Source organism: Anticarsia gemmatalis, chromosome 19, assembly GCF_050436995.1.
Source record: "Anticarsia gemmatalis isolate Benzon Research Colony breed Stoneville strain chromosome 19, ilAntGemm2 primary, whole genome shotgun sequence".
Taxonomy (NCBI): domain Eukaryota; kingdom Metazoa; phylum Arthropoda; class Insecta; order Lepidoptera; family Erebidae; genus Anticarsia; species Anticarsia gemmatalis.
In genome coordinates this window covers 4,840,189-4,866,437 of record NC_134763.1, presented here as the reverse complement: position 1 = coordinate 4,866,437, position 26,249 = coordinate 4,840,189, and the positions used below count along the sequence as shown (strand labels likewise).

The following is a 26,249-nucleotide window of genomic DNA, read 5'->3' as shown; positions in this document are numbered from 1 at the left end:
CTTTTCTTTATTGCGGGCACGGTGTGTACCTACTGGTGAAGTCGCTGCGGTAAAGTGCGGTAGCAGCTGGAAGCTTTCAACGGCGCCAATATTGTAATATCATTGGTAAATAATATGTTTGGGCTGCTTGGGGTTAGACTTTGTGCTACTCAGAGATTGTGACCAAATCCCCAAAGTGCTGGCTTTTATGTCAACGGTCAAATATTACCATCCATCCTGACGATAACCTGTGACGCACTGCTTTCTATATATATTGTTAATATTTAAATTAGTATTAGATTTTATATAATATTAATGTAGGATTAATACAATAATCACAAATAGATTTGCAGTTTTTAGACGCATAAAAGGTTGTCAAATCCGGTTTCTGTCATCGGTGTTGATGTCACTTGTCATAGTTGTCATATCAATGTCAGATTCATTTTCAAAAACAATTTTCACAAAAATTCGCAAAAAGGAGGCGTTTTTTATGCATAAAATATTTGTTTCCATGTTTTTGTAGACTCTCACTTTGCACCTAACTACAGTAAATTAATCAAACCGTCAAGATGATGAACCAATACATGAAAGAGTTGGAGCAAGTAAGGATTCGTTGTAATTTGTTGTGATTTTTTATTAATTTGTTCTCCCTGTAGCATTGTTGTGATGTATAAGTGTTTTTTGAAACCTATTTTATCAATTTGCAGGATCCATTCGATCCAGATGAATTTGTGGAGAGGATGGTGAGGCGAAGTATGCAAGAGTCTCGGCTGAAGGATGATCAATTTGATCCTGAAATGATACATGACATTTTCACACAAGCTATACAGGATTTAAAGGTTTGTTTATGATCTACATCCTCCTGCAATTGGGCAGTGTATATAACCTTCCTACATTGTCTTTGTGTAGTATTCTATTGTGTGGTAACAATAAACAACTAATTAAGTTAAACTAAGTTTTATCCTCTTCTTGACAAAATATAAATATTTTGTATAACTTACACACAGTCATCTGATCCCAAACATAGCAGAGCTTGTACTATGGTAGCCAGACAATTTATAAACATAGTTATATACTTCTAAATATATACAATAGATAAATTTACTATTGGGCTCAGAGCAAATGCTCATCCTCATCACACAAATATTTGTCTTGGGTGGGATTTGAACCTTCCACATGGAGTGCTATGGTTATACAATAGCATTAAAGCTCTTGTATTGTTATTATGTTTATAAAAAGCTTAGATTAGTTATAAGGTCCTCAAAATAATTTATATGTAAATTTTGTAATGTTTAGGTGCTTCAAGAGAGACAGGAAAGAAAATGTGCGAGATTGGAACAAGCTGTGCAGGAGGAAGAGAAACTTTATGGTGCAAAGTTAGCTGAAATTATGGATCAACATACTGTATGTAGCCAATTCTGTGACTCCTATACATATAACCTATTTAATAGTAACTAAAAGAAAAGATTCTTATGATATATTAATATATTATGTTATACAGATATATACATGATAAAAAAAATTTTTTGCTATGCAGAATGCAATCTCAATTTAACTTGGATACAGTAACTTATGCTATACTTAGGCCATTTCAAACCAGTGAACTAAGTCATGTTATTTATCAGTCTCGATCTCATTTACACATTGTCACATTCCTGTGATTCTATTGATTATGATGTAGTTCGCACATTTGTAATGGCCTGAGTATAGTTATTTCTATTTGACACAAAGTTGTGTAGTCATCGCATACCCATCTATTAGATGCCTGTTACAAGGCAGTGAATGAAATACACCCATCTTTTGTCACTAGTCAAATGCAGTACCATCCATACCAACAGCAATTCCATTGCACACTTTATTCTTTAAAATGAACTAATTCGATAAAACATTTGTTACAGCATTGTGTGGGTGTATTCAGTGCATTAGATGAGCGCATGTCGCGGTGCGGGGGTCGTGCGTTGGATGTGGGTGAGAAGCTCGGTGCTGCGCGTGCGCCGAGGGCGAGGGCGGCGGCTGCCAGGGACCTGTTGTCACATCTATCACACTTCTTGAGCCCTGGTCCTGTGCTTATTGACCTGTTCAATGACCCTAATAAGGTACTTAATAGCACTACACTTCAGCATTACTTAATTTCTTTAATTACAAATTTTTACTCTACTTTATTTTACAATATGTATCAAAAATCAAAGTGTTTCTATTATGCATAACTGTTTACTGATTAATTCAGGATATATGTAAGTTTGGGGGGGCACAGACACATATTTTAAGTTAAGTTTTACCAGTTACTCTGTAAATAAGAATATGATCAACGTGAATCAGATGCTTTTGCCCAATTAAGTAATTATTTGCCTAATTTTATCAAGATTTAGTAAAATACAAAAAGAATGTAACATTTTGTTAATATCTTCTACTTACTTATTTTAGTTAAATGAAGCAGCAGACGTCATTCAAAAACTACATACAATCGCTCAAGAGCTACCACCGGACAAATTCGAAGTTGCCAAGAAGAAAATAGAAGCCAAGTATGATGAGATAGAAAGGAACCTGATTGAAGAGTTTGTGAAGGCACAGAACCAGGGTAACATGGCTAAGATGAAGGAAATTGCTAATATCATGACCAACTTCAAAGGGTATTCTCAGTGTGTTGATGCGTTCATTGAAACAAGTCAAATGGTAAGATGTGATTTTAATTGTGACCAGGTGACCCATGCATCCCACCTGTATGTTGTTTTATAAGCAGTTAGTTTACATTTTTTTTTATAAATGCTTTTCCTGTGCTTGAGAGAGAATATGATATTTATGACAAAAAGCATTGGGGTTGGGTCAGTTTTAAAAATAAGTGTCAGTTTACCTATGTATATGCCAAATTGTATGTATAAAGACAACTGTCAATGATTTTATGAGCGGTTTGGTATATTATATTTAAAGGTGGTTAAAACAGGGCGTTAGTTTAAATGATATAGCAGTTTACTAAATTTGCGCTTAGCAACAGATTTAGCGGTAAATATTGGTTAATATTGGTGCACAGAGATGAAGCCAAATTGTATATTAAAGTTTTAAAAAGTCCTATTGTATTCTTATTATTAAACTTTTAATAGTGAAACTGAAACAATATTGATTAAGCTAAGAGCTGAAAAATATATTACAATGATTAGAAAAATCGAGTAAAGAATTCAAGTGTTAAATACCTACTGTTATTAATGTTTAATCAATGAAGCTTATGAATGGTTTAACATTGTACAATTTAGCATGATGGTGCAAAAGAACCAGTTGCTATCACAACAATTTTGGTACCATACATAACCATTGATGGAACTATATTATCTTTAGATGATATGAGAAGACACAAGATATCATAATTATAGGTATTGTTAATGCAAAAATATACTAAAAATAATAATGCAATTTGTATGTTTGTATTAGATGTTTGTAACAATTACAATAAAATAGCTAAATTGATTTTTATGAAACTTGGCTGTGTTGTAGTTTATGTATCAGGATAACATATAGGCTATAGAAATGCTTTGTTCATTATAAGATAACCTGTCTAAATTTCATTGGTGGGACTCTAGTGCAAGAATTACTTCCGGTTTCTGAGTACATTTAGCGATAGTTTATCTATTCAATAGCGTTTTTTTTTTTATCTAAAATAAAGAATTACTGAAGTATTGTTGTGGGCCTGATAAATAATTCAGTAATGCTTTTTTTTCCAGAACACTCTTTTAGGTAAAGACATATTCTCAGCAGTACTGCCTCTGTGCAAGAAGAACTATACAATCATCAGCAATGTGTTTCCGAACCCCGACCAAGTGATGAGCAAGTTTGTTCTCAATATATTTCATCTGAAGCTGCAGAAGTACATACAAACTAAGTTGGCTGATAAAAATGATGTTGACAAGTATTTGAAGAACTTGTATGAGATGTATACTAGGTAATGTATATGATTTATAAATTATATTTACATGTTTAAATAGAACTTTAGAAAAAGAGTTACCACGGATAGTAAGTCTGACCACACAGGGTCAGGGTCATTACTGGTGTAACCGCCGAGTTAAACAAATAATTGTTTTGTTTATTCCTGCCAAGAAAATGTTATTGCTTTGGTCATAGACTGAGATTGTCCGAGATGTTACAGAAAACGCGTAGTGTGTGCTTAACCTCGCAGCTGCTTTTGGCCTACCATCTGTGTTGTGATTATGTGTGTGTGATGTTATTCACTTGGCCACATTAAAGCTTGTTTTGTTAATAAGCTGTAAGTCGAGAGCACGAATAAATACAATCCTTTAAAGAGCACTATATTTATAGCACGTTGACATGTACGGAAAATAATATGCAACCGTTCTATGTACCCGACGTTAGCGTAAGAGGAAATGAAGCCTAACCAACGCCATTAGCTTGTTTCAAAGATAGACAAGCCAGGTGCCTCTTATTGATATGTATAGATATTGGCCATGAGGACTTTATATCTCTTTATTCATTCAAGTTGATAATGGCGTTGACTCATTCTGCATATTTTTTTTATCATATCATAAGTACAATCTATTGATAAGTTTAAGTATGTGATCGTAGGTATAGAGTTGTTTTGAAGAAATCTTGCAAAAATAAAGAATGGTGAGATCGTGTGCACTAATAAACATTATTTCTTTTATACACTCGTATGTTTTAGTACCATATACTTATTTACTTACCTTTATCCACCTTCGAACTAAAAACTGAATGCCACACTTAGTATCGTAAAATAGTACTAGTTTATAATCATTCCTTATACACATTATTCCATAACAATCATATAACTAAAAGAAGAAAAAAGTCCAATAGCATATATTTTTTTAAATAATTTATAAATCCAATAATTTTGTTGTAGTACTCAGCGTGTTTGCGAAGAACTGGTCCAGGCAGGTCTAGTATCAGCTGAAGGCAACAGTACAACGGGCGAGCTGCGCCGCGACGCGCTCGTCAACGGCGCGATGGCGGGCGCGAACGACGGATACGCCAATATGGAGACACGCCGACTTAAAGCTGTGCTATCTAGCGCACTGAACGGATATTATTCTGACAAACAACATGTTAAGAAACAGATACAGGGTGGCGGGTGAGTTTATTTTGGTTTGGGAATAAAAAATAAGTGATATAGACCCGACTGTACTCCTCAGTCAAGACTGATTTAAGACAGACTATTGCTTTACAAACTACGTAAAGCCGTGCACACTTCATAAGACGGCTCATATATAAAATTGTCTAACATGAAGACAGACTTAACTATACTATTTCCTAAGGTCTACGTTCATCATAACATGGCTTATAGTTAGTAGCTCTTATTAGATCGTTCGCGTGTCTTCACTTTGTAATTACTATGGGCAATCTGTGGAACCAACACACAATTATAAATGTAGACTTTCCAAGAGAACTTCTAAAATTCTTATAATTTATTGTTCATTGCGCAGTTTCCAAGAACTTCGCCGAGACATCCAGGCCGTGATCGGTACTCGTGCGAACATCAACATCGCGCAGATAGAAAACTACGGCGGCGAGACGTTCCTTAGTGAACAGTTGGTGCAGAAGATGCTCAATGATGCCAAGACATCATTCACTCGGTGTAAGACTGTAAGTTAACATTAACATATGAGTCAAACAAATATATGCTTTTCTTATTACTTAAGCAACATACGAACAAGCTTATTTTTAAATTCCAAAATTTGTTTTAAATATTCTATGCCAACTCCATGCAGTAACGACAGCTTATTAAAACTACAAGTGTAGTATAAAAATAATAATTGTATTAAAATATTATGTGACGTCTACGCAACATGTATAAGGTACTAGCTGACCAGTGCAACTTCGGTTGCGTCACATAAGAGACAATGGTTGAAATTTTCCCCGTTTTTGTAACATTTTTTATTGGTACTCTGCTCCTTTTGGTCGTAACCTGATGATATATAGCCTGTAGCCTTCCTCGATAAATGGGCTATCTAACACTGAAAGAAACAAACAAACAATCAAACAAACAAACAAACAAACAAACAAACTCTTCAGCTTTATAATATTAGTACAGATATGTTGCGTATACGTCGACACAGCGTATACGTTGCGAACCTTTCATGAGCCTTTATTAAATCGTTGTCTTAAAACACTAATATAAAACTTCATTTAGTCTGTAAGTTATAAGGCAATGTTATTTTACAGCTTTGCACTCAAAACGAGCTATCAAACACGACAGTAGCGCTACTGGAGGTGTTGATACAACACTTGCTCATAGAACATGTCGACTACGCGCTGGACCTAGGCTTGCAGTCTATACCGATAGCCGAAACGAAAACAACACCACAGGTATCCATTTATTTAGTAAAAAGAGATTCTTTTATTATATTTTATGTCTATGTGTAACCGACGGTCCTGTATGACAAGATGTATGGAAGTAAATGAAGCAAGGGAAGTTTGTAAGGTCAGTAGCAAGTGGCGTTTTCTGGTCACTGCCTACCTTTATAAGAATAAGGCGTGATTGTATGTAATTAAATTGTAAAATCAGATACTTACTAATACTTTGCTCTCATGAAAGTCTACTTTTAGACATAAAGAAGCCAAAATCACTTCACGGATCAAAGAGGCACACATTTTTTTTCAAAATTGCATGTGTTTGCGCATGTGCATTCTATTCTAAGTAGTCACCTCAAATACCAAAGCGTCGTGGTATAATTTATGGTTCAATTTCATTACGCGAAAGAGTAATAGCGAGTCCGCTTGTAATTTTCTATGTTTGTAAACACAGGAATCGAAAATAGGGCGAGAGTAGTTTAAAAAAACTGCAGGGAATTCTTTGTTATTGCAATGCAGTGTTTCGATTTTGAATAGACACATACATAATATCACGCTCGTTATGGCAGTTGGCAGAACTATATGAAATATACCTACCCACTTTTCGTCAATAAAATATTTATTCGTCCCATGTTATATACCATACCGTCTACTGCCATATACCGGGCACGTAACCAAACTCCGGGCTACGATTGAGAAATATTCTTATATAAATCAGACTAGTACTTTGATCGACCGACCCAGGAGTCTAACCCGAGACCTCATGCTTAAAAGTCAGTTACACTGTCGACCTCGCCAAGAAAGCAGTCTAGTTCCATTTAAAAATTTATTTTTCTATGGTTATATCTATGAATTTTATTTAATGTAAAGCAGAAATGTATACAATAATGTTGAATGATTCATGTTCCTTGCAGATATATTTCTTCGATATTGTGAAACAAGCCAACAAGATAGTAAGAATGTTTGAGGAACACTTTCAAGAATCAGTTATACCTTGTATGACGTGAGTATAAGAAAATATCTCTTATTTGTTAACGACAGCCGCGAGGATCGCTCTCTGAGGTTAAGCCACGCTTGCCAAGGTTGTTTTGTGGATGGGTGACCATCTTATACATATCGAGTTCCTCCGTGTTTTGGAAGGCACGTTAAATTGTGGGTCCCGGCTGTCAATTTTGAAGATCTTCGACAGTCGTTACCAGTAGAAGCTAGAAGCTTGAAAGTCTGACGTATCGTGCTATATCCCAGGTAATTGGGTTGTGGAGGTCAAATAGGCAGTCGCTCCATGTAAAAAACCGGTATTCATGCTGCATACGGTGAGACTAGAAGCCGACTCCAACATAGTTTGGAAAAAAGTCTAAGCTGATATATATTTGTTTATATTTGTTAGTTCACTAGAATTTTCATAATCATTATTATATTTAGCCAGTAATTACCGAACTAAGCTTAGACCACCTGTAAGCAGATAACATATCTGTTGATAAGTACCTAATAACCTATCCGGTAGATAAAATGTTTGTATTAGTAAAGCTGTGAATTATAATATTTTAATAGATTAAATAATAATTATGAGAATAGGTTTTAAATATAAGTTAATTACTGATACAATGATATTGATCGTAAAGCCGACTGTCACTCGTGACTACGGCTAAAGATTGGCCGGAACGTCAAGCAAAGCAAGATAAATAATATAATATTTATAGGATACTAGCTTTCCGCCCGCGTTGAGTTTCACCCCCTTGGGAATGGAATTTCCAAAAATCTTCTCATAGTGCTCCTCTACCACTGTATAAGGAATCTTCATACCAGATTTCAACTTTCTTCGCTCAGTAGTTTCGGCTGTGCCTTGTCCATCTATTGGTCAGTCAGTCACTCAGTAGCGGAAGAGTTTTATTTATATTGATAATAGTCATTTACAGCTATAATTATACAAATAGTCATAGTAAAAATGTCTGAAATATTTCTATGACTAAGTGTTATTTCTCAGTTCGCCAACAAAACAGAACGAGTGTGTTCAACGCAAGACGTCAGTGATGGAGCAGTTGGAGAACAAGTTGGACGCGGGGTTGGAGCGAGCCATCGTGGCCATTGTCAACTGGGTCAAGCTACACCTACAGACTGAGCAGAAGAAGACTGACTTCAAGCCCGAGGGAGATATTGATACTATACCTTCGCATGTAAGTTTCACATATCTATAGGAGCCACCAATCGAATTGAATACAAATTCCTGTAGTAAAAAGCAAATAGATCGTATACACAGGTGAAAGAGCACACGGTTAAAGCTACACTTTTTTTTAGAGGACTTTAAAATCCTTTACTACAATCTAGCGAATTGGTTATGTTGTTTAGCGCGACCTATACTGATTCGTCTCGAAGTTAACGACATTTTTTTTAAGTTTCCGATAGTATTATTAAAGAGTGGGGAAGGATGTAACGAAATGATCAAATATCTACAGTTAAAATTATTATTATTAGCCTGAATATTATCCCACAGCAGAGTAATTACGTGTCTTCCATCCATATCTTTACTGGCTATTTATGACTAATCTTTAATGTACTGACATAAAAAAAAGTTAAATCTATACAATATTTCTATCCAAATCTATAAGATAACATCGAGTTGTTTTTTTTATCTCTGACTGTGTTTGTCAGGCTTGTCTGGCGGTGGTGTCGTACCTGAACCAGATGATGGAGAAGATCCACACGGGGCTGGAGGGCGACAACCTGCACGCCGTCACGTTAGAACTCGCCGTGCGTCTGCACAGGATCATATACGAACACTTACATAACTACCAGTTTAATTCTGCCGGTAAGTCTTCTATAGTATAATGAAGTTATACAAAACACTATAGTTTTATGGTAAAACTAGATTTCCACCTGCGGCTTCGTACGCGCGGAATTTCACCTCCTTCGGAGGGGGGAGAGATTAGATTAGTGCCCCTCTGCACTTCCTAAGGAATCTTCATATCAAATGTCAACTTTACGTTTACGTTCAGTAGTTTCGGCTGTGCGTTGTCCATCAGACAGTTAGTCAGCCAGTCCGTCAGTCACTCGGTAACGGAAGAGTTTTAGATATTTAAGAGTTTTATCATGGGTACAGTACTTTAGGTAGACGACTTTTGGAAACTATTGATTGGTACACCATTTCTATAAGCAGTTAGGAAATAAGGTAATCGGCTATTGAAAAGTTAACAGTAGTGTGTATTCCTACAGTCGGTACGGTCGAGTCGCATTTGACATTTCAATAAAATAGTTCTTCGAAATTCTGCTAGGAGCGCAAACCTTGATGAGTATTATAACTCACTAGCTGACCCGCGCAACTTCGCTTGCGTTACATAAACGTTAAAAAATTTCCCCGTTTTTGTAACATTTTTCACTGGTACTCTGCTCCTATTGGTAGTATATTAGAAGGTTATAGGCTATATATCGTGATGATATATAGCCTATAACCCTCCTCGATAAATGGACTAACTAACATTGAAAGAATTTTTCAAATCGTACCAGTAGTTCCTGAGATTAGCGCGTTCAAACAAACAAACAAACAAACAAACAAACTCTTCAGCTTTATAATATTAGTATAGATTAACTTAGTAACTAGTATAAACTTACACTTCAGTCAACCTAAAATGGACTAGTCTTGTTTAAGGACTAACGTCTTCTTTTAATAAAGTGCGACCAGTGGCCTAGCATTTACTATTTAGCATGACAATGCGGTCTCATATGAAAAGTTGAATAACATTTTATGTACCTACTTGCAATTTTATTTATCATATTTTATCACCATTATTATCATTGCATCGAAGCAAAGAAATGACAGCTCGCGGCATCGAATAAAACGGGTTTTTCATTCATTATGGCGTCACAATGTTTTAGATGATTACTTAACAGATGTGATAGGATGGTTTATTTACTTTTTCTTATTGATAACGTTTGTCCTCTTATTTTACTATACGGAGCGTATCTAAGAAATCAGTCATATGAAAACTTTTTGCTGTGTAACTACTACAATGCAACATTTTTACGATATCCTATAAGGAATGCTTTGCGTAAACAAAGTGCTTTATCACTTGAGTGTCATAACTCCAGTCTATAATGTAACTGTAGTGAGTAGGTCTACCTTCTCATCGAGCTATCAAAGTGATGAAAAATAAAATAATAACAGCTTTTAGGTGTATCTTTGTATTTAACACACAAACTTGTCTATTACAAACGACGCTCGGGAAAAAGACTGCATGCAATCAAACTTAACGCTGTAGCTAAGTATCTTCCTAAAAGCCTAACATTTATTTTGTTCTAGACGGTACTAAATGTGATCATGCTCATAAGGCCCATTGGTCGTACCATGACACCTTAAAGCAATCCTATTCTATCGCGACAAAGAGAGCACCTGTCCTGCAGTCTATATATTACTTTGACTTAATCTAAACTGAAAGTTTTGTTCTTGGTCGAGTCGTCCTGTAGATTTTTCTGTATATTATGAAGTGGTATTGTTCAGGTGCAATGATCGCGATCTGCGACGTGAAGGAGTACCGCTCGGCGGCGTGCGGGCGCGGCGGGCGCGCGGCGCCGCCCCCCGCGCATGCGCTGTTCGACGCGTTGCACGCACTCTGCAACCTGCTGCTTGTCAAGCCCGAGAACCTGCACCAGGTCTGCGAGGGAGAAACACTTGTGAGTAACATAAATGGGTAGTTGACTGGGTTAACGAAAAATTATTAAAATCGTACTCGTAAAAGGTTATCTAAAATGCTCAGGCTATGTAGCTTCTTTCGTAAATAATGTTGAAATTGTTATTATTACAGACTGAAACATTTTATTAGACACTCATTTGATATCAACGAAAATCTGCAATAGTGACGTCACTACGTCGTATTTCTATACTAAAATGTGTTTTTGACATTTCATAAAGAGTAGCTGATTTGACTGGTAGGCAACTACCGTATAATACTCCAAATAACCGCAATAACCGTAGTGCCGCGTGTGGTGGGTTTGAATCCCACCCGGGACAAATCTTTGTGTGATGAGCACAAGTATTCGTTATGAGCCTGGTTGTGAATTATCCATATAAGTATGTATGTATTAAGAAGTATACAAGTATGTTTATCAGTTATTTGGTTAGTACAGGCTCTGCTTAGTTTGGAATCAATTGACCGTGTGTGAGTTGTTCAATGATATTTATTTATTTTATCCTAATTCTCACACAATTGTTACTGTAGAAAACGCTGTCGATACGACTATCGGTAAAGATGATTTGCGGCGACGCAGAACGAACACGTATACTATATTATACGTTGATCGTAGTCCCACCAATATAACATTTACTCTCTTCTTCGGATGCGAAACACATCGCGTTGTTAGTGTAGATTTCTTATAGATATTGCAACTCTTAAGTGTCATGTACGTTTAATAAACTAAATAGTATTTTTGGCTCAGCTAAAGTCTCTACGTTGCATCACAAAATAAATAGTTGCGAAATCTCAATCGTCACTGTTTGCTTTGTGATACCTCTATATGACTATTACATAATTCTCTATAATATTTTGTGCCGACGAACATGAAAAAAGTCGTCAACAAAAATGCATACAGTACATTTCGTGCTACGAAAATTAACAGGGTCATGCATGTCTCCCAGTATCTTAATACGAAAATAATGACAAGTACCTGTGTGTCAGTGTAAACAAGTACACACGACCGGTAGTAGCAATCAACGTACTACATAACAACGCGGCTCATCATCAATTTAAATGCTATTTTTTGTTACGCAGGCGGAATTGGATCATTCCATACTACACAACTTCATACAACTACGTGCTGACTACAAGAGCCACAAACTATCCAGTTTCCTCAAAGGACTCTCGTAATTTTAGGATATGATCTGAGACGGTTATCTGAGACTGGCATTTGCAAGTTTAAGCAACTCCCGGTGCGGTCAGCCAATGGATGGGTCGTCTCAACGACGGTAACGGTCATCGAAAATATCTATACTAATATAATAAAGCTGAAGAGTTTGTTTGTTTGTTTGTTTGTTTGTTTGAACGCGCTAATCTCAGGAACTACCGGTCCGATTTGAAAAATTCTTTCAGTGTTAGATAGACCATTTATTGAGGAAGGCTTTAGGCTATATAACATCACGCTACGGCCATTAGGAGCGGAGTAGCAACGAAAAATGTTACAAAAACGGGGATTTTTTTTCATTCTTTCTTATGAGACGCAAGCGAAGTTGCGCGGGTCAGCTAGTGTTAAGATAAAAGAATACTCTAGTATTTATACACCGTATCTTTAAGGATATATTGTTGCTTTGTAATTAGTTAAACATATTTAAATACATTTTAAAGTATTATAATAGTTTTAATGTATCGTTAAATTACGTTTGTATTGTGGTATTTGTTCAGTTGTAACAGAGAAATAAAATATTTTTATAGATGCACCAATACATGTAGTTATTATTAAAACAGTAGAATAAGCGAAACGAACGTTTCTTGTAAATGTACACGCTTTGTTACGAAATGTGTATAACGGATAGCGTTACGCTGACATGCATAATGTACAACGATTAGTGGAGCAGTGTCAGTTAGTAAGCAAACTGATCAGCGAGCTCGTATCTCGCGGTGTAATGGTCGCTAGCGTTATCAGCGGTATCTATACGACATAGCTTCACTACGTCCATTCATAAGTTCCCCCACCCGCGTGTCGCTATTGAATGAACGCGCGCGTGTGCGTGCGCCAGCGTGTAGTGTTGGTGTAGAGTAGTGCCGCCGCCAGCGCAGCGCCGCCCGAGCCCGCAGTGTCGAGCGAACCGGCCGCCCGCACGTACCCGCACGCCCGCGCCGCGCTCTGCACCGTTCATAACAGTGATATGCCCACAAGTTCAGTGTAACCACGCATTGATAACGATTATTACACAGTGCTGTGACGATATCGCTAATCTGGATAAAATCATTAAAATCGAGAGGTAAGCGACTACACGGAATATGTTTATTTTCATTCAAGCCCTGACGCCTACGCGCCGTGCTGTGTCGCGATTTGTGAGCGACGAATTTACATGTTATAAGTTCATTCATTGGGCGTTTGGGCCTATTTATATTATTATCAACGTGCGTGTCGTATGAATGGGTGATTAGGACGACTCATTGTGCCGGCTGAGAGATCTGAGATGACTGATTCACGGCGATACGAGGGCGCTCCTCGGCGCCTACGTCGTAACGAGGTCTTTTTGAGAATTTCTAAGTATCGCTGTGTATCGCTGGCTACGGCACGGTGTTCTTTTTGTCGGTCGATCGCGAGCGTTATCTAGGTGAGACCGGCCGCGTCCGCTCCATTTCGAGTGGCGTTTTTATCCCGGCGCTACCTGAGCGAGTCGAGTGGACTCGTCTCGCCGCAAGTCGATCCCGCTAATGGCATCGCGCACCATATCGACAGATACCGCAGACCACACCTTTGGACAAGAAACGATTCTATCTAGCTTTTTTGTCCGTAGTCGTCGTAACAGCCACATGACTATTTATAGAGAACGGTTTAAGAATTCTCCGACTTACACCCACACACTATCTCATGTAATTTCGCAATTATTAAAACAGATATGATAATACCTCTCACTGGAAAGGTGACGAAAAGATAATGAGCATTAAATCATAATGTTTACGATTGTGTTTACCTAGCGGACGACGGGACTCCACTCAATCACTTCATTATGTATGACCTGCCTACTTGGAATACTCTAGCAGACAACTTTAGCAAGGGGACAATAATGACGTCACTCTATATTATATCACGCGGTGGTAACTCACGTTTAGTGGAAATCTTGATAGTAATATCATAGTCACAATAATTCCGCTTTGTGATAAAAGCCACATATTACTCAAGATTGTCTCACACCATTGTATCTTACCTATGATAATCGTTCTTGTCAATTGAGCTGAACCTAATCACGATACAGATAGGTAATCAGAAAAAGCAACAATCAACAAAAACACACTGACGTAGATAACGAATTTAAAACAACGCAATATGTTTTCTTACCTACTTACAAATAATTACATAATAATTTCTTCTGGTGCAGCACTTTTGAGTACTCACCTCAATACTCCACCTTGACTCATTGAACTAAGAATTTGTTACAGCACTAAAACGAACAACAAAGCACCTCCGATGCTCAGTATAATTGCTCTAACATAAAAAATAATAATGTTGCTCCTACATTCCTCAGAGAATACATTTGAAGTAATATTGATGGACAAAGCCTTTTGAACCTAAATACCACGTGGTGAAGTTCCAAAACAAATCACATTGGAATATCAGGAAAATCGACATGTTGAGCAAAAATATCTGCTATCTGACTATCTGTCACTATCTTTCCTCATATCTGATACGATAATTTCGGTTACTATTTTGTTGGTTCGCACAAATCCCCTATTAATGAAACAGGAAAGTTCTTACAAATTATTCGGTGTGTGAAATAAGCTGATTAATTGGTTTGATGAAAGCATTACCCATGATAAGAAATCTAATTATATTAAACATCACAGGATGTTTGACTATCGGTGCACTGGAAGTTCTTAACTGCTTTAGATATGCCAGGATAAACGTGTATTATGTAACACTAGCGATAACCAAACATGGTTGATAACGTCATTGAAAAACTCAATTTAATCAAACATCTGTGATGCTTTTTGTCTATTAAAAAACCGATAACAAACGACACGTTACAACAACATAATTCAATGATGTCGTGTACAATGAAGCTTTTTCATTGACTCAATAACATCATCAAGTTATCAATTGACACCTTACAACAGATCCAGAGTTAACCCGAGATCAACTACACCGTGTAGACCACCAGCGAATCATAAATCAATTTCTTTCACTGGACACTTTTATTTATATAAATTAATATAATAATCATAACATTCTCACCATTGTTAATTTTAAATACCTTTGATACAATACAGTGTTACAATTCACAAGAACATCATCTCATTCTACCTGTTTAAGGCTTTCGATACCACTGCTCAGTACATGACCCTTCAAGTGTCTAAAACATTTGCGTGTAACTGTAATCTATGTAAATAAGACTAGGACACTGGCGCGTTTCTCTCACATCACTGTGTAAGGAACTAATCGTATTGACATACCTACATAGATAGATATAGGTACTACAAGGTAACATACTTGGTCCACGTCTCAACTAAATTTTTCCTATTGACTTCTAACATGCTTCAAATCCTGTAATCATTGGGAAATAACTATATTTGTTATATAGCTAGATGGATCAGAATTATACGAGTAGAATCATAATCGGTATCGGCCATACGCGTACAATTGAGTACATTGTTTGTATTTCAGTGTTGCATGTTGTGTACGGCAGTTATCGATTACGGTTGCATCGCCATAAATCTCGTAATGGTTATTGGTGAAATAAAATATCTTGCACGTGATGGCTCACTTAACCGTGAAGGTTGCAGGTTCACTATTCGTTTTATTAATCCTGATATTATTATTTATTTGTTGCTGACAGAGGGCCGCTTCTTGCTTTTCGATTCAATTTCGTATTACTTCGGGTAGGTACAGATGGTCCAGTTAGACACCACAAAATAAGAAAGATTTAGTGTATGTTTTGATTTACCTAGCTGAATGGTTTTAGTTTTTTATAAACCATATGTCGACACTTACCTCCACAAACTGTTTGGATGGAGCCCAAATGAGCCAAAATGTAGGTGTTCCCTTTAATGCGAATACTGGTAATCCTAGCACCGAGTTCATATTTAAGGGTAGACACTCGAAATAACATCCACATACTCCGCTAAAGCAAAAATAGCAGCAATCGATATTGAACACATCTCATTGCAAGGTCCGATGATTCTATCCATCGCTGACTCTAAACAGAAACAGATCTCTACATTAGAATTATCTTTATTAAGCTTGTACGATGTTTTACAATCGGTCACATAATGTATTACAAAATCGCTATCAATAAGTATGTATGTTATGTGTTTCTATTTATTTTCATCATGGAAAAATCACATAGGCACCGCATTGCGCCATTATCATTTTATCAGACACCTACCCGTCGTTATCTGGCCGAATGAAGGTCGCGCGCTCCCGGCGTCTGTCAATAGTAATTCTATCTTCCAATGCTTCGACATTTCGCAAAATAGAGGTTATCGGTACAAGAATAGTTCATTGAAACCCCAAAAAACGCGAGGTCACCCAACATCTTACGTATATGTGGAGCGAGCTGAAACCAAATACGATGAAATCATGTTTCGTTCTAATGCGTTCAGTTCTTAGAACTGCACTGAAATTCAGGAATCAAGGAAGCCGATAGTAAATAAATTTTATTCCTATTGTTAAAACCTTAGTTCTTTCACAGTTGCAGACTGCGAATCACAAGCTAACTCTATTGCGTATTTATTTTAATGGGTGACTTCCAGAGAACGCAGTCCGTTTATAAATCACGTTTCATTGAATCGTCGACTGCTAAACACAGGCATTTCTCATAGGGCGTTAAAAGCCGTCCTGCGCACGGGCGCCTTTAATAATACTCATGCTGTTAATATTCTTGTAACATTCATATTATAGTTTAAGTATAGGTACTTTGTACGTTTTTGTCTTTAATCAAATTATAACCATAATCACAATATCTGCTACAGTGACATGCAGTAGATTCGACTCAGTTTCACCATAAAAAATGTAGAGCTATTCAAACCGTTTAGAAAATTTAAAGATCATAACAGAAATATTAAAAGATCCGCAAATGATCTACCCCTACCTAATTCTCCGCTTCGGGGCGCTCATTTTATCTCAAAATAAACAAAAAATCTGTCGATCAACATCTGACGAGCTAGTCGCAGCTGAAGTTCGGTGTACTGTGGAGGCGAAGATGTCAGCGGGGGTGCGCGGGGGTGGCGCGGGGTGACATCTGCGCAGGCGCACTGTTCGTCTGTTCCTATGTTTGCGTGCAGTCAAGTGTGTGTGCGTGTAGGGTGCAGTACACCTTGCACGCAACGGGACCCACACCCGAGCAGGTAGACGACGCTCGCCCGCTGACATAATTTGGGACGGATCTCACTTTCTCGATGCGAATATGGGTTTTAAACACGCAGGCTTCGAATGCTTCTAAATGCATAATTGGCAAAATTTTGAAATTGTTTACATATTTATACAGAACATGATGATGAAGCGTTACAAGAAACTAGTAACTGTAGACAAAATATGTAGTATGTGTTAACAATACTAATAATATTGCAAAACTGTTACAATACACGTCATGTAGGTAGGTCGCTGACGACAGTATTTAAGTAAATTATTGCCTTAGCCGACTCTACTTACAAGTATGTTAAAAATAAATAAATATCGATGAGTAAAACTGCAGTGTCTACAGTGGATATAAGTATCATTATAATTGTGTGTACCTACGTCGTGGCAGTATAAACTACTATTGCTTGCCAATACTATAGCGACGTTATTATCGGCTTAATGTAGACATCCATGTGGGTAACCAGCTCACTGTGCTAATGTAATTACATTGAAGACAATGGAAACTAAATTGTGGTTTAACACTTAGCGATAACACTCACCGTTTTTGCACACCTTCCGACGCGCTACCTGCAAATTAACATTAATGAATAACAGAAATAAAAACTGTATTAACACAAAACCGGTATAAATACTTGTCTGTAAACTAGAAACAAAATATCACATAAAAATTCTGTACGACTTCTGATGCAAATATGTATCTCTCAGAAATCTAAACTCGAAAGAACAAATCATGGAAACATTTTTTGTGGTTGAGAAACCGATAATAACAGATGTTCCCCAACGTTCGCGTCACAACACAAGTTTACTATTTGCACACACACACACTCACCCATATGCTCGCTGTGGAAGACGTAACTCGATTAGATCACAAATATCACATCTTTGTCATTCCTAGAAGCTGTGATGACTAACTATCGTAAATACACCGTTGTATGTATAGTAATACTACACTAATTAATTAACATACATACCTCCACCATGCAAAGCGCTATTTTACATGTATTTAATACGTCTATCTATCTATTTATATGAAAAGTACGCGCAAGTATGCCAATAGCCACATATCACTTGGTACAGAGCTGGCACAGTAACAATTCAGTCGCAGTACTAAATATAGCACAAAATAAAACAACTGTCTCTTGCCCTTCATTCACAACCCTTATCACGACATAAATGAACTCAATGCATGTGGGCATAGTGTCCACATTCACGTGGTGCGCGTGGGCCGGGTAATTGGTTGACGCGGCCGTCTGCGCGAGCGCACCAGAATTTTTAATTATGAATTAATTAGTAACGAACAACAACACAAACGCGCCTAATCCCGATTACTCATTTTGATGTCGACACGACATACATAGATGAACAAGATGATAATATCATTCTGTTTACTGTTCAACGGCTTAATCAAATATTAGCGTGACACGCGACTGTTCTCCAGTTAGAAAGTTCTCACTTGTGTAGATGCACAGATTGTTCTATTATAATTGGCAGATAAGTTGTTACAATTATTAATATGCACGCACACAACCATGTGTTGGGGTCGACGACTCCCTGATATAAATATTATTAAATATATCGCTATAGATACCCAACTTCATATCTACTGGCTTCCCATATGTACCGTATAAACGTGCAACTAATGTTTTTACAGAACATATTGTTCTGAAACAATATGATTTTCTATGAGCGCGCTTTTTAGAATGTGTCTCGTATGAAAGATAGCTTGGTAGCTTATTTATTGAAACCATGAAACACCTTCTCATATTATTGGAACATACAATACAAATATTTCTCACGATAAGTTTTTACTAACAAGCTTGAAAAGTTTCTGTACCAGCGTAACTTGTGGCAAAGTCCATCTTTACCATTGTCTCCTGTGAGCTGTGTAAAAATGGAGTTCTTAAGAAAGATTAATTTATTTATTGTCCTAATAAGGATTATCTTCATTGTTTTTCTGCTGTAATATTCATCTGGCTGTAAGAACTATTGTATACAAATATAGTAAATATTGAAGAATACGCAGAATAGTAAATACCATTCATCTGTACAAGTCCCAAACAATATAATATGATTTAAAAATGTGCTCTACCAAATCTACGAGATAAGGGCAACAAAAGTAATACTGACAATCTCTGCTATTCAAATTAAGTTCCTGAGTAAGTAGAAATACATCGTAAGTATATATTGTATAAATATACATGTACATACGTCATAGTCACACCTATTCCCATATGGGGAGACAGTCCAGAGAACACCACTAGTACCGATCCCTACAAACTTCACTTACTTCATTCACTTTCATACAGGACCGTTGGCTACGAGTACTCTACGTCTCTAATATAGGAAACTTAAATTGAGAAGCATGGAGCCTTTGATATTGTAATGCCTGATAGCCCAAACGGCTCTATTATTCTAACTCACAAGCCACCTGTAGCACATTACACAAACAGGGAAAGTGTACTTTCCACTACTTTACTAAGATTAGTAGTTGAGATAATTTCTATTGTATAACCTTGGAGCTTTTGATAAGGCTGCAGTACTCGGAAAACATCGTAAAATTACTTTATAGTCGTTATTATGTAAACCGTACCTATGAAACCTGTTATTTTCCACTACAAGTTTTGAATAATAAAAACGTGTGTAGTTATAAAAAACCTTTTTACAATCTTTTCATCAATACATACATTCATTAAGTCACGTCTTCTTCCCAATAAGGGTAGACAATGACCAGAGAACGCCACTGGCTACGATCGTTACAAACTTCCTATAATTCACATCCACACTAGTAGGTAGGTAACTATTAATTTATTGGCGAAAATATTTCTAAAACGGCAAAAATGTTGATCGCAAGGCAAAAGTCTGAATATACAAGTACCTTAGAATCGACATGGTCAAGTAACAACGGTAATCGAAAGTGATATGCCTATATTAAGTTTAATTTCTAAGGTAATATAAATACACTTAGACTAAACACCTTCATATTACGTCGTTCGGTTTCATCGCCCACGCAATATGATTCCATGTACAGCTTCAGTTCTGAAAACTTAAAATAAGTTAAACACAGATCAAACGGCGCGCCGGTGTTTGTTTAAAGACGTATGAATCAGATTCAACGCTAGCACTTACCTATTGGCTTTTAAAACACTTCATAAGAGCTTCGAGTACAAAGCTATGTTACTGTGTGTGTTACCTCCAACAGTGCGCTACATTCTTTGTGTTTAACTATGTTACTTGCTTTTATCTCAGAATGCATAATCTATTTCCAGATTCAGTATTTTCTATGTTTTTTTTATCTAAAACTTGCACAGTCTATTCTTTTTCTTTTAATTTTATTGTACGGAATTATACTTTTGTCAATTGGCATATTTGCGAGTCATATAATTTTTTTTGTCTTTCTAAGAGAACACCTCTTTTATTCTCTGCACAAGAGAAAAGGCGAGCCGAAAACCCATGATTCGAATACATTACACCTTTGAACAGCAATGCGAATTAAAACACCCCTTCCCTCTTCTTAAGAACTAAGAGTGCTATGAACAAAGCATATTACTATTTGATAGCAACTTTGTCGCAAGTAGTAATTTTGCATATGCAAGTAATATTCACATTTCAGCAGGCGCACGTTTCAGTTTACATAAAGAGATTTTCTTTTAATACACTTAGATTTATTGTACGTTATTGTTTGAAGTTAAATAAGTGGGCAAACGATATTTATTCAGCGGCATTCCTTTGTGTCGTTGTGTTGCATTACAAGTGGGTGTCACATCTCGGATCGCGCCATCGCGGTGTAGGCCAAGGCTCTCGATTTGAATCTATGTTCAACAAATTCGATGAACGAACATAGTATTCGTGGTCGATTGTAGATTTATATTTTGTTTGAATACTGCGTAACTTCATCGTAGCCATGTTGTTGGGAAATTGAATGTGGGTAAATATTTGTACTTAGCTGCTCTACATCTTCATTGCACAAATCTTAGACGAATTCTATAGAGCTGTGTTAAGAATCTGCTTTTGCCCTTTGGATGGACTAATCACTAACTAGTCACGTTGTGAAACTGATGTATGTGCAGAATTAAATGATTGGTATCAAACCACGATAAAACAAAGACAATTGCTTACAATAATCTTGAAATTATTGTTTATCTCTGTGATAAGGATCCATAATTAAAAATCGTTTAACGTTAAACCTATTAAGTAAAATTATATCAGCCTACCAAATGCGTCGTGCCATTCAATCACGATAAGTCGATGGAAAATCTTAGTTCCTGTTTTGACGGAATCCTAAAAGCTTTCATAAACAGTGTGCCACCCGCTCGAGAGCAATGCATTTTAACTTCAGTTTCACACATTAGTCACAGAGTTATGAATGGGTGGAGGAGCGCGGCGCAGGCGCAGGCGCAGCAGCGGCGCGGGCCGAGGGGTGCGGGGTGACGCGAGGAGTTGCTGCTAAATATAGATGGGCAGCAACAGGTGGTCGCTCCACACCCTTCCACTTCCACCCACACGGCATATGGCCAACACTCGCTACGTGCCTATTGTACACTTAACGGGATAAAGAAAGTGAAAACTTTCACGATTTCCTAACGAGTATGAAAATGCATCCAACACGCAGTATCGTAGCCATTGGAAATGAATTAGAACAAGTCTTTAACCAACTACTCTAGTCTCTAAAGCTTTTATTCACGGTTCGATACAACTTCATTCCACTATTATCAACTATACTAGATCTATCTCAACATCTAGGTTTCAACTTGTGTGTTTTATTATTCTGTTGTTCACAAGCGCATCACGTTTAGCGATGAAGACGTGACGATGCCTGCACGCGATACTATCTGCAAGAGCTTTTGTTTTACATTAACAAACTGTTGCTTACTCAAATTATAAACGAAAGGCTTTCGTGACTGCGGCGAATTAAACGACAGATTTCGTTCTAAATTTACCTAATTTGTTACAGTTGTCCATCGTGTTAGTCAGTCCTTTATTTACCATAATGTCCGCATCGCCGCCGATCGGATATCCGTCCAAGCTGCCGATTGATCTGTGATGTGTCTCCTACCTCTTAATACCGCGGAAACGGAAAGGGATGTTACAATAGCTTTGTTTTTAAAAATATCTCCGCGCGACGAACTTTTTAAACGATGCGATGATTGTACGGAACTCTAAAGTGTTTGTTGTTTTAGGATAGAAGTTGGTCGGTCATGTTATGAACTGATCAGATATATAACGGATTTTAAAACACTACAAGGATATACAAATAATCTCATTATGTATAAAATTTACTTTGACTAAAATGTGATGGATCAATAAAATTTGTTCTCCGCTCAACAAACTCGATGGAAGGGTTTCGTGTCAAGTACCGATCGATAACGATTATTGAAATCCTGATCTCTTTCCGGTCGATTGCTATCAAATTGCAAAACGAGTATAATTGAACGCCATATTTATAATAGCTGGAGCCAGTAATGAAATGTCCAAGTCGAGTCCAGAGCAAGTTTTCTCGGAAGAGGCGCGGGCGTCTGGCTCCAACAGTAACAGTTGACGCGCTAAATGGAAGCCACTGTGCGGCTACAAACAAATACACAATTACAAAGTTCATTCATATAAATGCCAAATTTTACACAAAATTCTTCGATGAAACATGTAAAACAAACACGAAGTTTTCTATTCGGATTCTTCATCATTAACCTCTCAAGTTCTCATTTCTGCCATATCAACACTGCGATTTACTGCAACGCTTTATTCAAAAGCTGTTCAAAAAAAGATCAAGACTATAAATTCTAAAATAACTGTCGTGCCTTGCATAGTGTTACGGATAAATTATTTCTACGAATGTTAATTAAAGTGAAACAAGTCTGGGTGAAATCTAAACCTATCATCAATCATAATTTGCCGCGCGCGAGTTGTTGGCCGGTGTCTCCGCCGACCCTGAACATGCTACTATATTTAGAAAGAGTGCAGCCCTTTAGTGCAACCGACCTAGGGTTGCCAGAGAGAGAAATGCAATATACCTAGCCATATTATGCTTTTTTTATTAAAAGGTCTACCCGTTCCTCAGAAGTTTTCTGTTGGCGAAACCAGATCCTTAAAAAAATATATAGGTAAGCTTCCAATTTTCTCAATTTCGAATGTAAATATTACACAAAATACAGGTGATGAGCAACCCTACAGTAACAACAATAACTCACGCGATATTTGGTGTTGGCCCGAGGCGACGCGACGCCACCACCGATCAACGTTTTGCTCCTCACTCCCTGCATTCACATGTGTGCAATTTACTGCGAAACCAACTCTCAAACGGCTATTCAAAGAAACATTTTATAAATTCCTATAATATGTAAATTTGTTAAATATTTCTCGGAACGAGCAATTGAATATGAATGAATACTCCAGTGTGGAAGCAGATAAGAGAATACAAATTCTGTGTTTATAAGAAATAATGGCCCAGCATACTCTTTACCGCGCTACTAAGAATGAATAGTCACACATTACTGGAAATATATTGTATTACAATGAAATCTTTACATTGCAAATCACATTAGATATGCCTGCTCAATTGCTCACTGCTCAGTGTTCGGCTTTAGCCGTTGGGTCCTTGTATCCCAACTGCTCGTCAGCGGAATGAGGCCAGAACGAAGGTTTCTCCACAAAGTGGATAGCTTCTTTGGGATACATTTCTGCATACATCTCCATTGTTATTTCATCAAATCTCGGGAGGGAGTTTATTCTGTTTAATTCGCCTTGAGACCTACGAAATATTTTTAAAGATATCAAAAATGGTGAGTTAATTCTCAACTAGAAATGGAGTTTTGATACAGTCAATGAATTATTGCTATACATACTTTTGGATATCTTGTTGCATCGTAGCACAAAAAGACTTGATTTCAGTTTCTAAAGACGCCCATTGTTTATCGACTTCTGCTGTATACTTATCTTCCGGATAGGGTATCTTTAAGTTCTGATACTCGGACATGAGTTTGTCGACTAGACCTGGTACAGGCACGATTTTCTTGTACTCCTCCCAATTGATGGCCGGGGCAGTCGGAGGATTCGCCAACACCCTGCAATCAAACAAAGATTTTTACAAATACATTAAGTCCTGTATCAAAAACTTAAGTTATTAATTATATTTCTTGTTTAATCAGACATTCGTGAATTTACTCATAAAAATTGTAAAGTTTACCTGCGCAAATAATTCTCGCTCTTCGCCTTAAATGCCATGTAACTGCCTTTTTGTTCAGGCGGCACCAACTTCTCAAGTTTCACCCAGTCAATCGAACTTTTAGTTATATTCTTGGACATATCTGCAAACTCAAGCAATACAAATAAAATTTAGAAAATTTCCACAAAGAAATCGTAATTTTCGTAGTGATTTGACACTGATTGTCAATGATTCAAATCTATAGATAAATAAAAAGAGTGTATCTTGTTATTCAATCTATCCTTTTTCATAAAATCCATTTTACATATAGACTGTTCGTAGCGGTCACCAAAAAGATATCAACGAAGAAATCAACTCCGTGTGTTGCCTTCAATACTATGAAAAGTTGTACCCTAATTAACTAAGTCACAGACCGATCATGCAAATCTGCATCGCCTGGTGAAAGTATTGAAAAGGTCATTGTCAACCCAAGAAGTCTAATTTTAATAATTTTAAAATACTTTCCTGCATGCACTTCGTCCGTCGATTATCGAACACGCGACATGGAGACAAATCCACACGCTAAATTGCGTGCCGACTTTATGAAGTTCCTGGACTTGCAGCATCAATTTTCATAAGTTTCAGATCATTCAACTTTTTTATAGTAGGTAATCGTACCATCAAATTATACCACACCTGAATGCCTGCAATAAATAAGTGCTTTGAATAAATACATCTAAATTAACTAATGATCTAAAACAACGGCGTAATTATTCAGAAAGGACTACAATTAGTAGATAAATGTAAAGCGTTATTTGTGTTCTTCGCAGAGATTGTTTTATCGGCACGTGATAAGATAACGCGTATGTTGTAATTTCGGGCGGTCATACATTTTCGCGATACTCGTACATTACACGGTTTGAATTATTCAGTGACGTTGTGACTAAGACTTGGAGAATAATTCATTCATACTTCCGGGGCTCATTGGTGAATGGAAACGACATCCAGATATTGCCGATAAGCATATCATGTGACATAATATCAAACTGACTTGATAACAACTTCTTTAAAAAATATGCTGTATCATGGTGAAAATGGATAAAAGTTATCTGTCGGGATAAGTTTAAAAGTAATTGTAAAACGATTACTATAGATTACTCGCCCCGTGACCCTGCTTCCTCGTGACTCTACTTCCTATTTGATTGACTTACGGCGACTTATTTAAAGTCGGAGGGTTATCCGTGATTGCTTCGGCCCCTCGAACCACCCTCACATTCAAATGAACAAATCGACACGCCGTTTCAATTACAAGACAATAACGTCGGGTGGTGTCAGATCGTGGATCGTATCCGGCGGATATTAGTCGTAACGACACCGCGGCCCGGCTTCAGACGCGCCGAAATCTGACGACACATTTACTGTATCAAGCGCTGAATTCACTGAACACGAACATTAGGAGCACCCTTTATGGCTAACCTCCAAAATTAACCTCAACTTCTTAGCAATATGTCACTTTTTCCTTATAGAAAATTATCGTTTCCCTTCATTTCCTTGTATCAAGCGCGTTCGTTAATCGTTAGTTGCGTAGTCATTAACCGGAAGCGTGCCTTAAAACAATTAAATTTAGGCATTAATCATGTCATTTAAGATATTGTCAGCGTAACATAATTTATGATAGATATTTAAATGATTTCCACCCTGATATGATAATTACAAATCTTCATATCAGATGTGCGATAACTGGAGAATAAACAGCCTACGGTTAATTGATTCTAAAACCAATAAAGCTTTG

General features: G+C 37.1%; 3 protein-coding genes across 3 annotated transcripts in view; 2 read left to right on the top strand and 1 right to left on the bottom strand.

Annotated features, from left to right (window-relative positions):
• The first annotated feature begins 380 nt into the window (after positions 1-380).
• On the top strand, positions 381-12,716 carry Sec10 (Exocyst complex component Sec10). Its single transcript, XM_076126765.1, has 14 exons — positions 381-581; positions 687-818; positions 1,276-1,383; positions 1,878-2,075; positions 2,404-2,652; positions 3,693-3,910; positions 4,844-5,071; positions 5,424-5,583; positions 6,163-6,306; positions 7,206-7,294; positions 8,276-8,465; positions 8,941-9,097; positions 10,784-10,956; positions 12,051-12,716. Exons 1-14 carry the CDS (start codon positions 549-551, stop codon positions 12,144-12,146), a joined length of 2,175 nt encoding a protein of 724 aa, XP_075982880.1. The 5' UTR covers positions 381-548; the 3' UTR covers positions 12,147-12,716.
• Positions 12,717-13,054: 338 nt separating this feature from the next.
• pnt (ETS transcription factor pointed) overlaps positions 13,055-26,249 on the top strand; it is a 114,345-nt gene continuing 101,150 nt past the window's right edge. The window contains exon 1 of the mRNA XM_076127189.1: positions 13,055-13,237. The gene's annotated coding sequence lies outside the window, so the exon portion shown is untranslated. The remainder of the gene's footprint in view (positions 13,238-26,249) is intronic.
• Positions 23,710-24,696, bottom strand: LOC142981209 (ATP synthase subunit d, mitochondrial-like). Its single transcript, XM_076126940.1, has 3 exons — positions 24,500-24,696; positions 24,159-24,377; positions 23,710-24,064 (listed from the first exon to the last, which is right to left on the bottom strand). The coding sequence occupies exons 1-3, from the start codon at positions 24,616-24,618 to the stop codon at positions 23,884-23,886; spliced, it is 519 nt and encodes a 172-aa protein (XP_075983055.1). The 5' UTR covers positions 24,619-24,696; the 3' UTR covers positions 23,710-23,883.

Bases quoted from the DNA above. Each gene is read 5' to 3' on its own strand.
- Sec10 (XM_076126765.1), top strand. From the start codon at position 549: ATGATGAACCAATACATGAAAGAGTTGGAGCAA. The intron at 6,307-7,205 runs GTATCCATTTAT...TGTTCCTTGCAG, and splicing joins AAACGAAAACAACACCACAG to ATATATTTCTTCGATATTGT. The intron at 9,098-10,783 runs GTAAGTCTTCTA...GGTATTGTTCAG, and splicing joins CTACCAGTTTAATTCTGCCG to GTGCAATGATCGCGATCTGC.
- LOC142981209 (XM_076126940.1), bottom strand. From the start codon at position 24,618: ATGTCCAAGAATATAACTAAAAGTTCGATTGACTGGGTGAAACTTGAG. The intron at 24,378-24,499 runs GTAAACTTTACA...GTTTGATTGCAG, and splicing joins AGCGAGAATTATTTGCGCAG to GGTGTTGGCGAATCCTCCGA. The intron at 24,065-24,158 runs GTATGTATAGCA...AATATTTCGTAG, and splicing joins ATGCAACAAGATATCCAAAA to GTCTCAAGGCGAATTAAACA.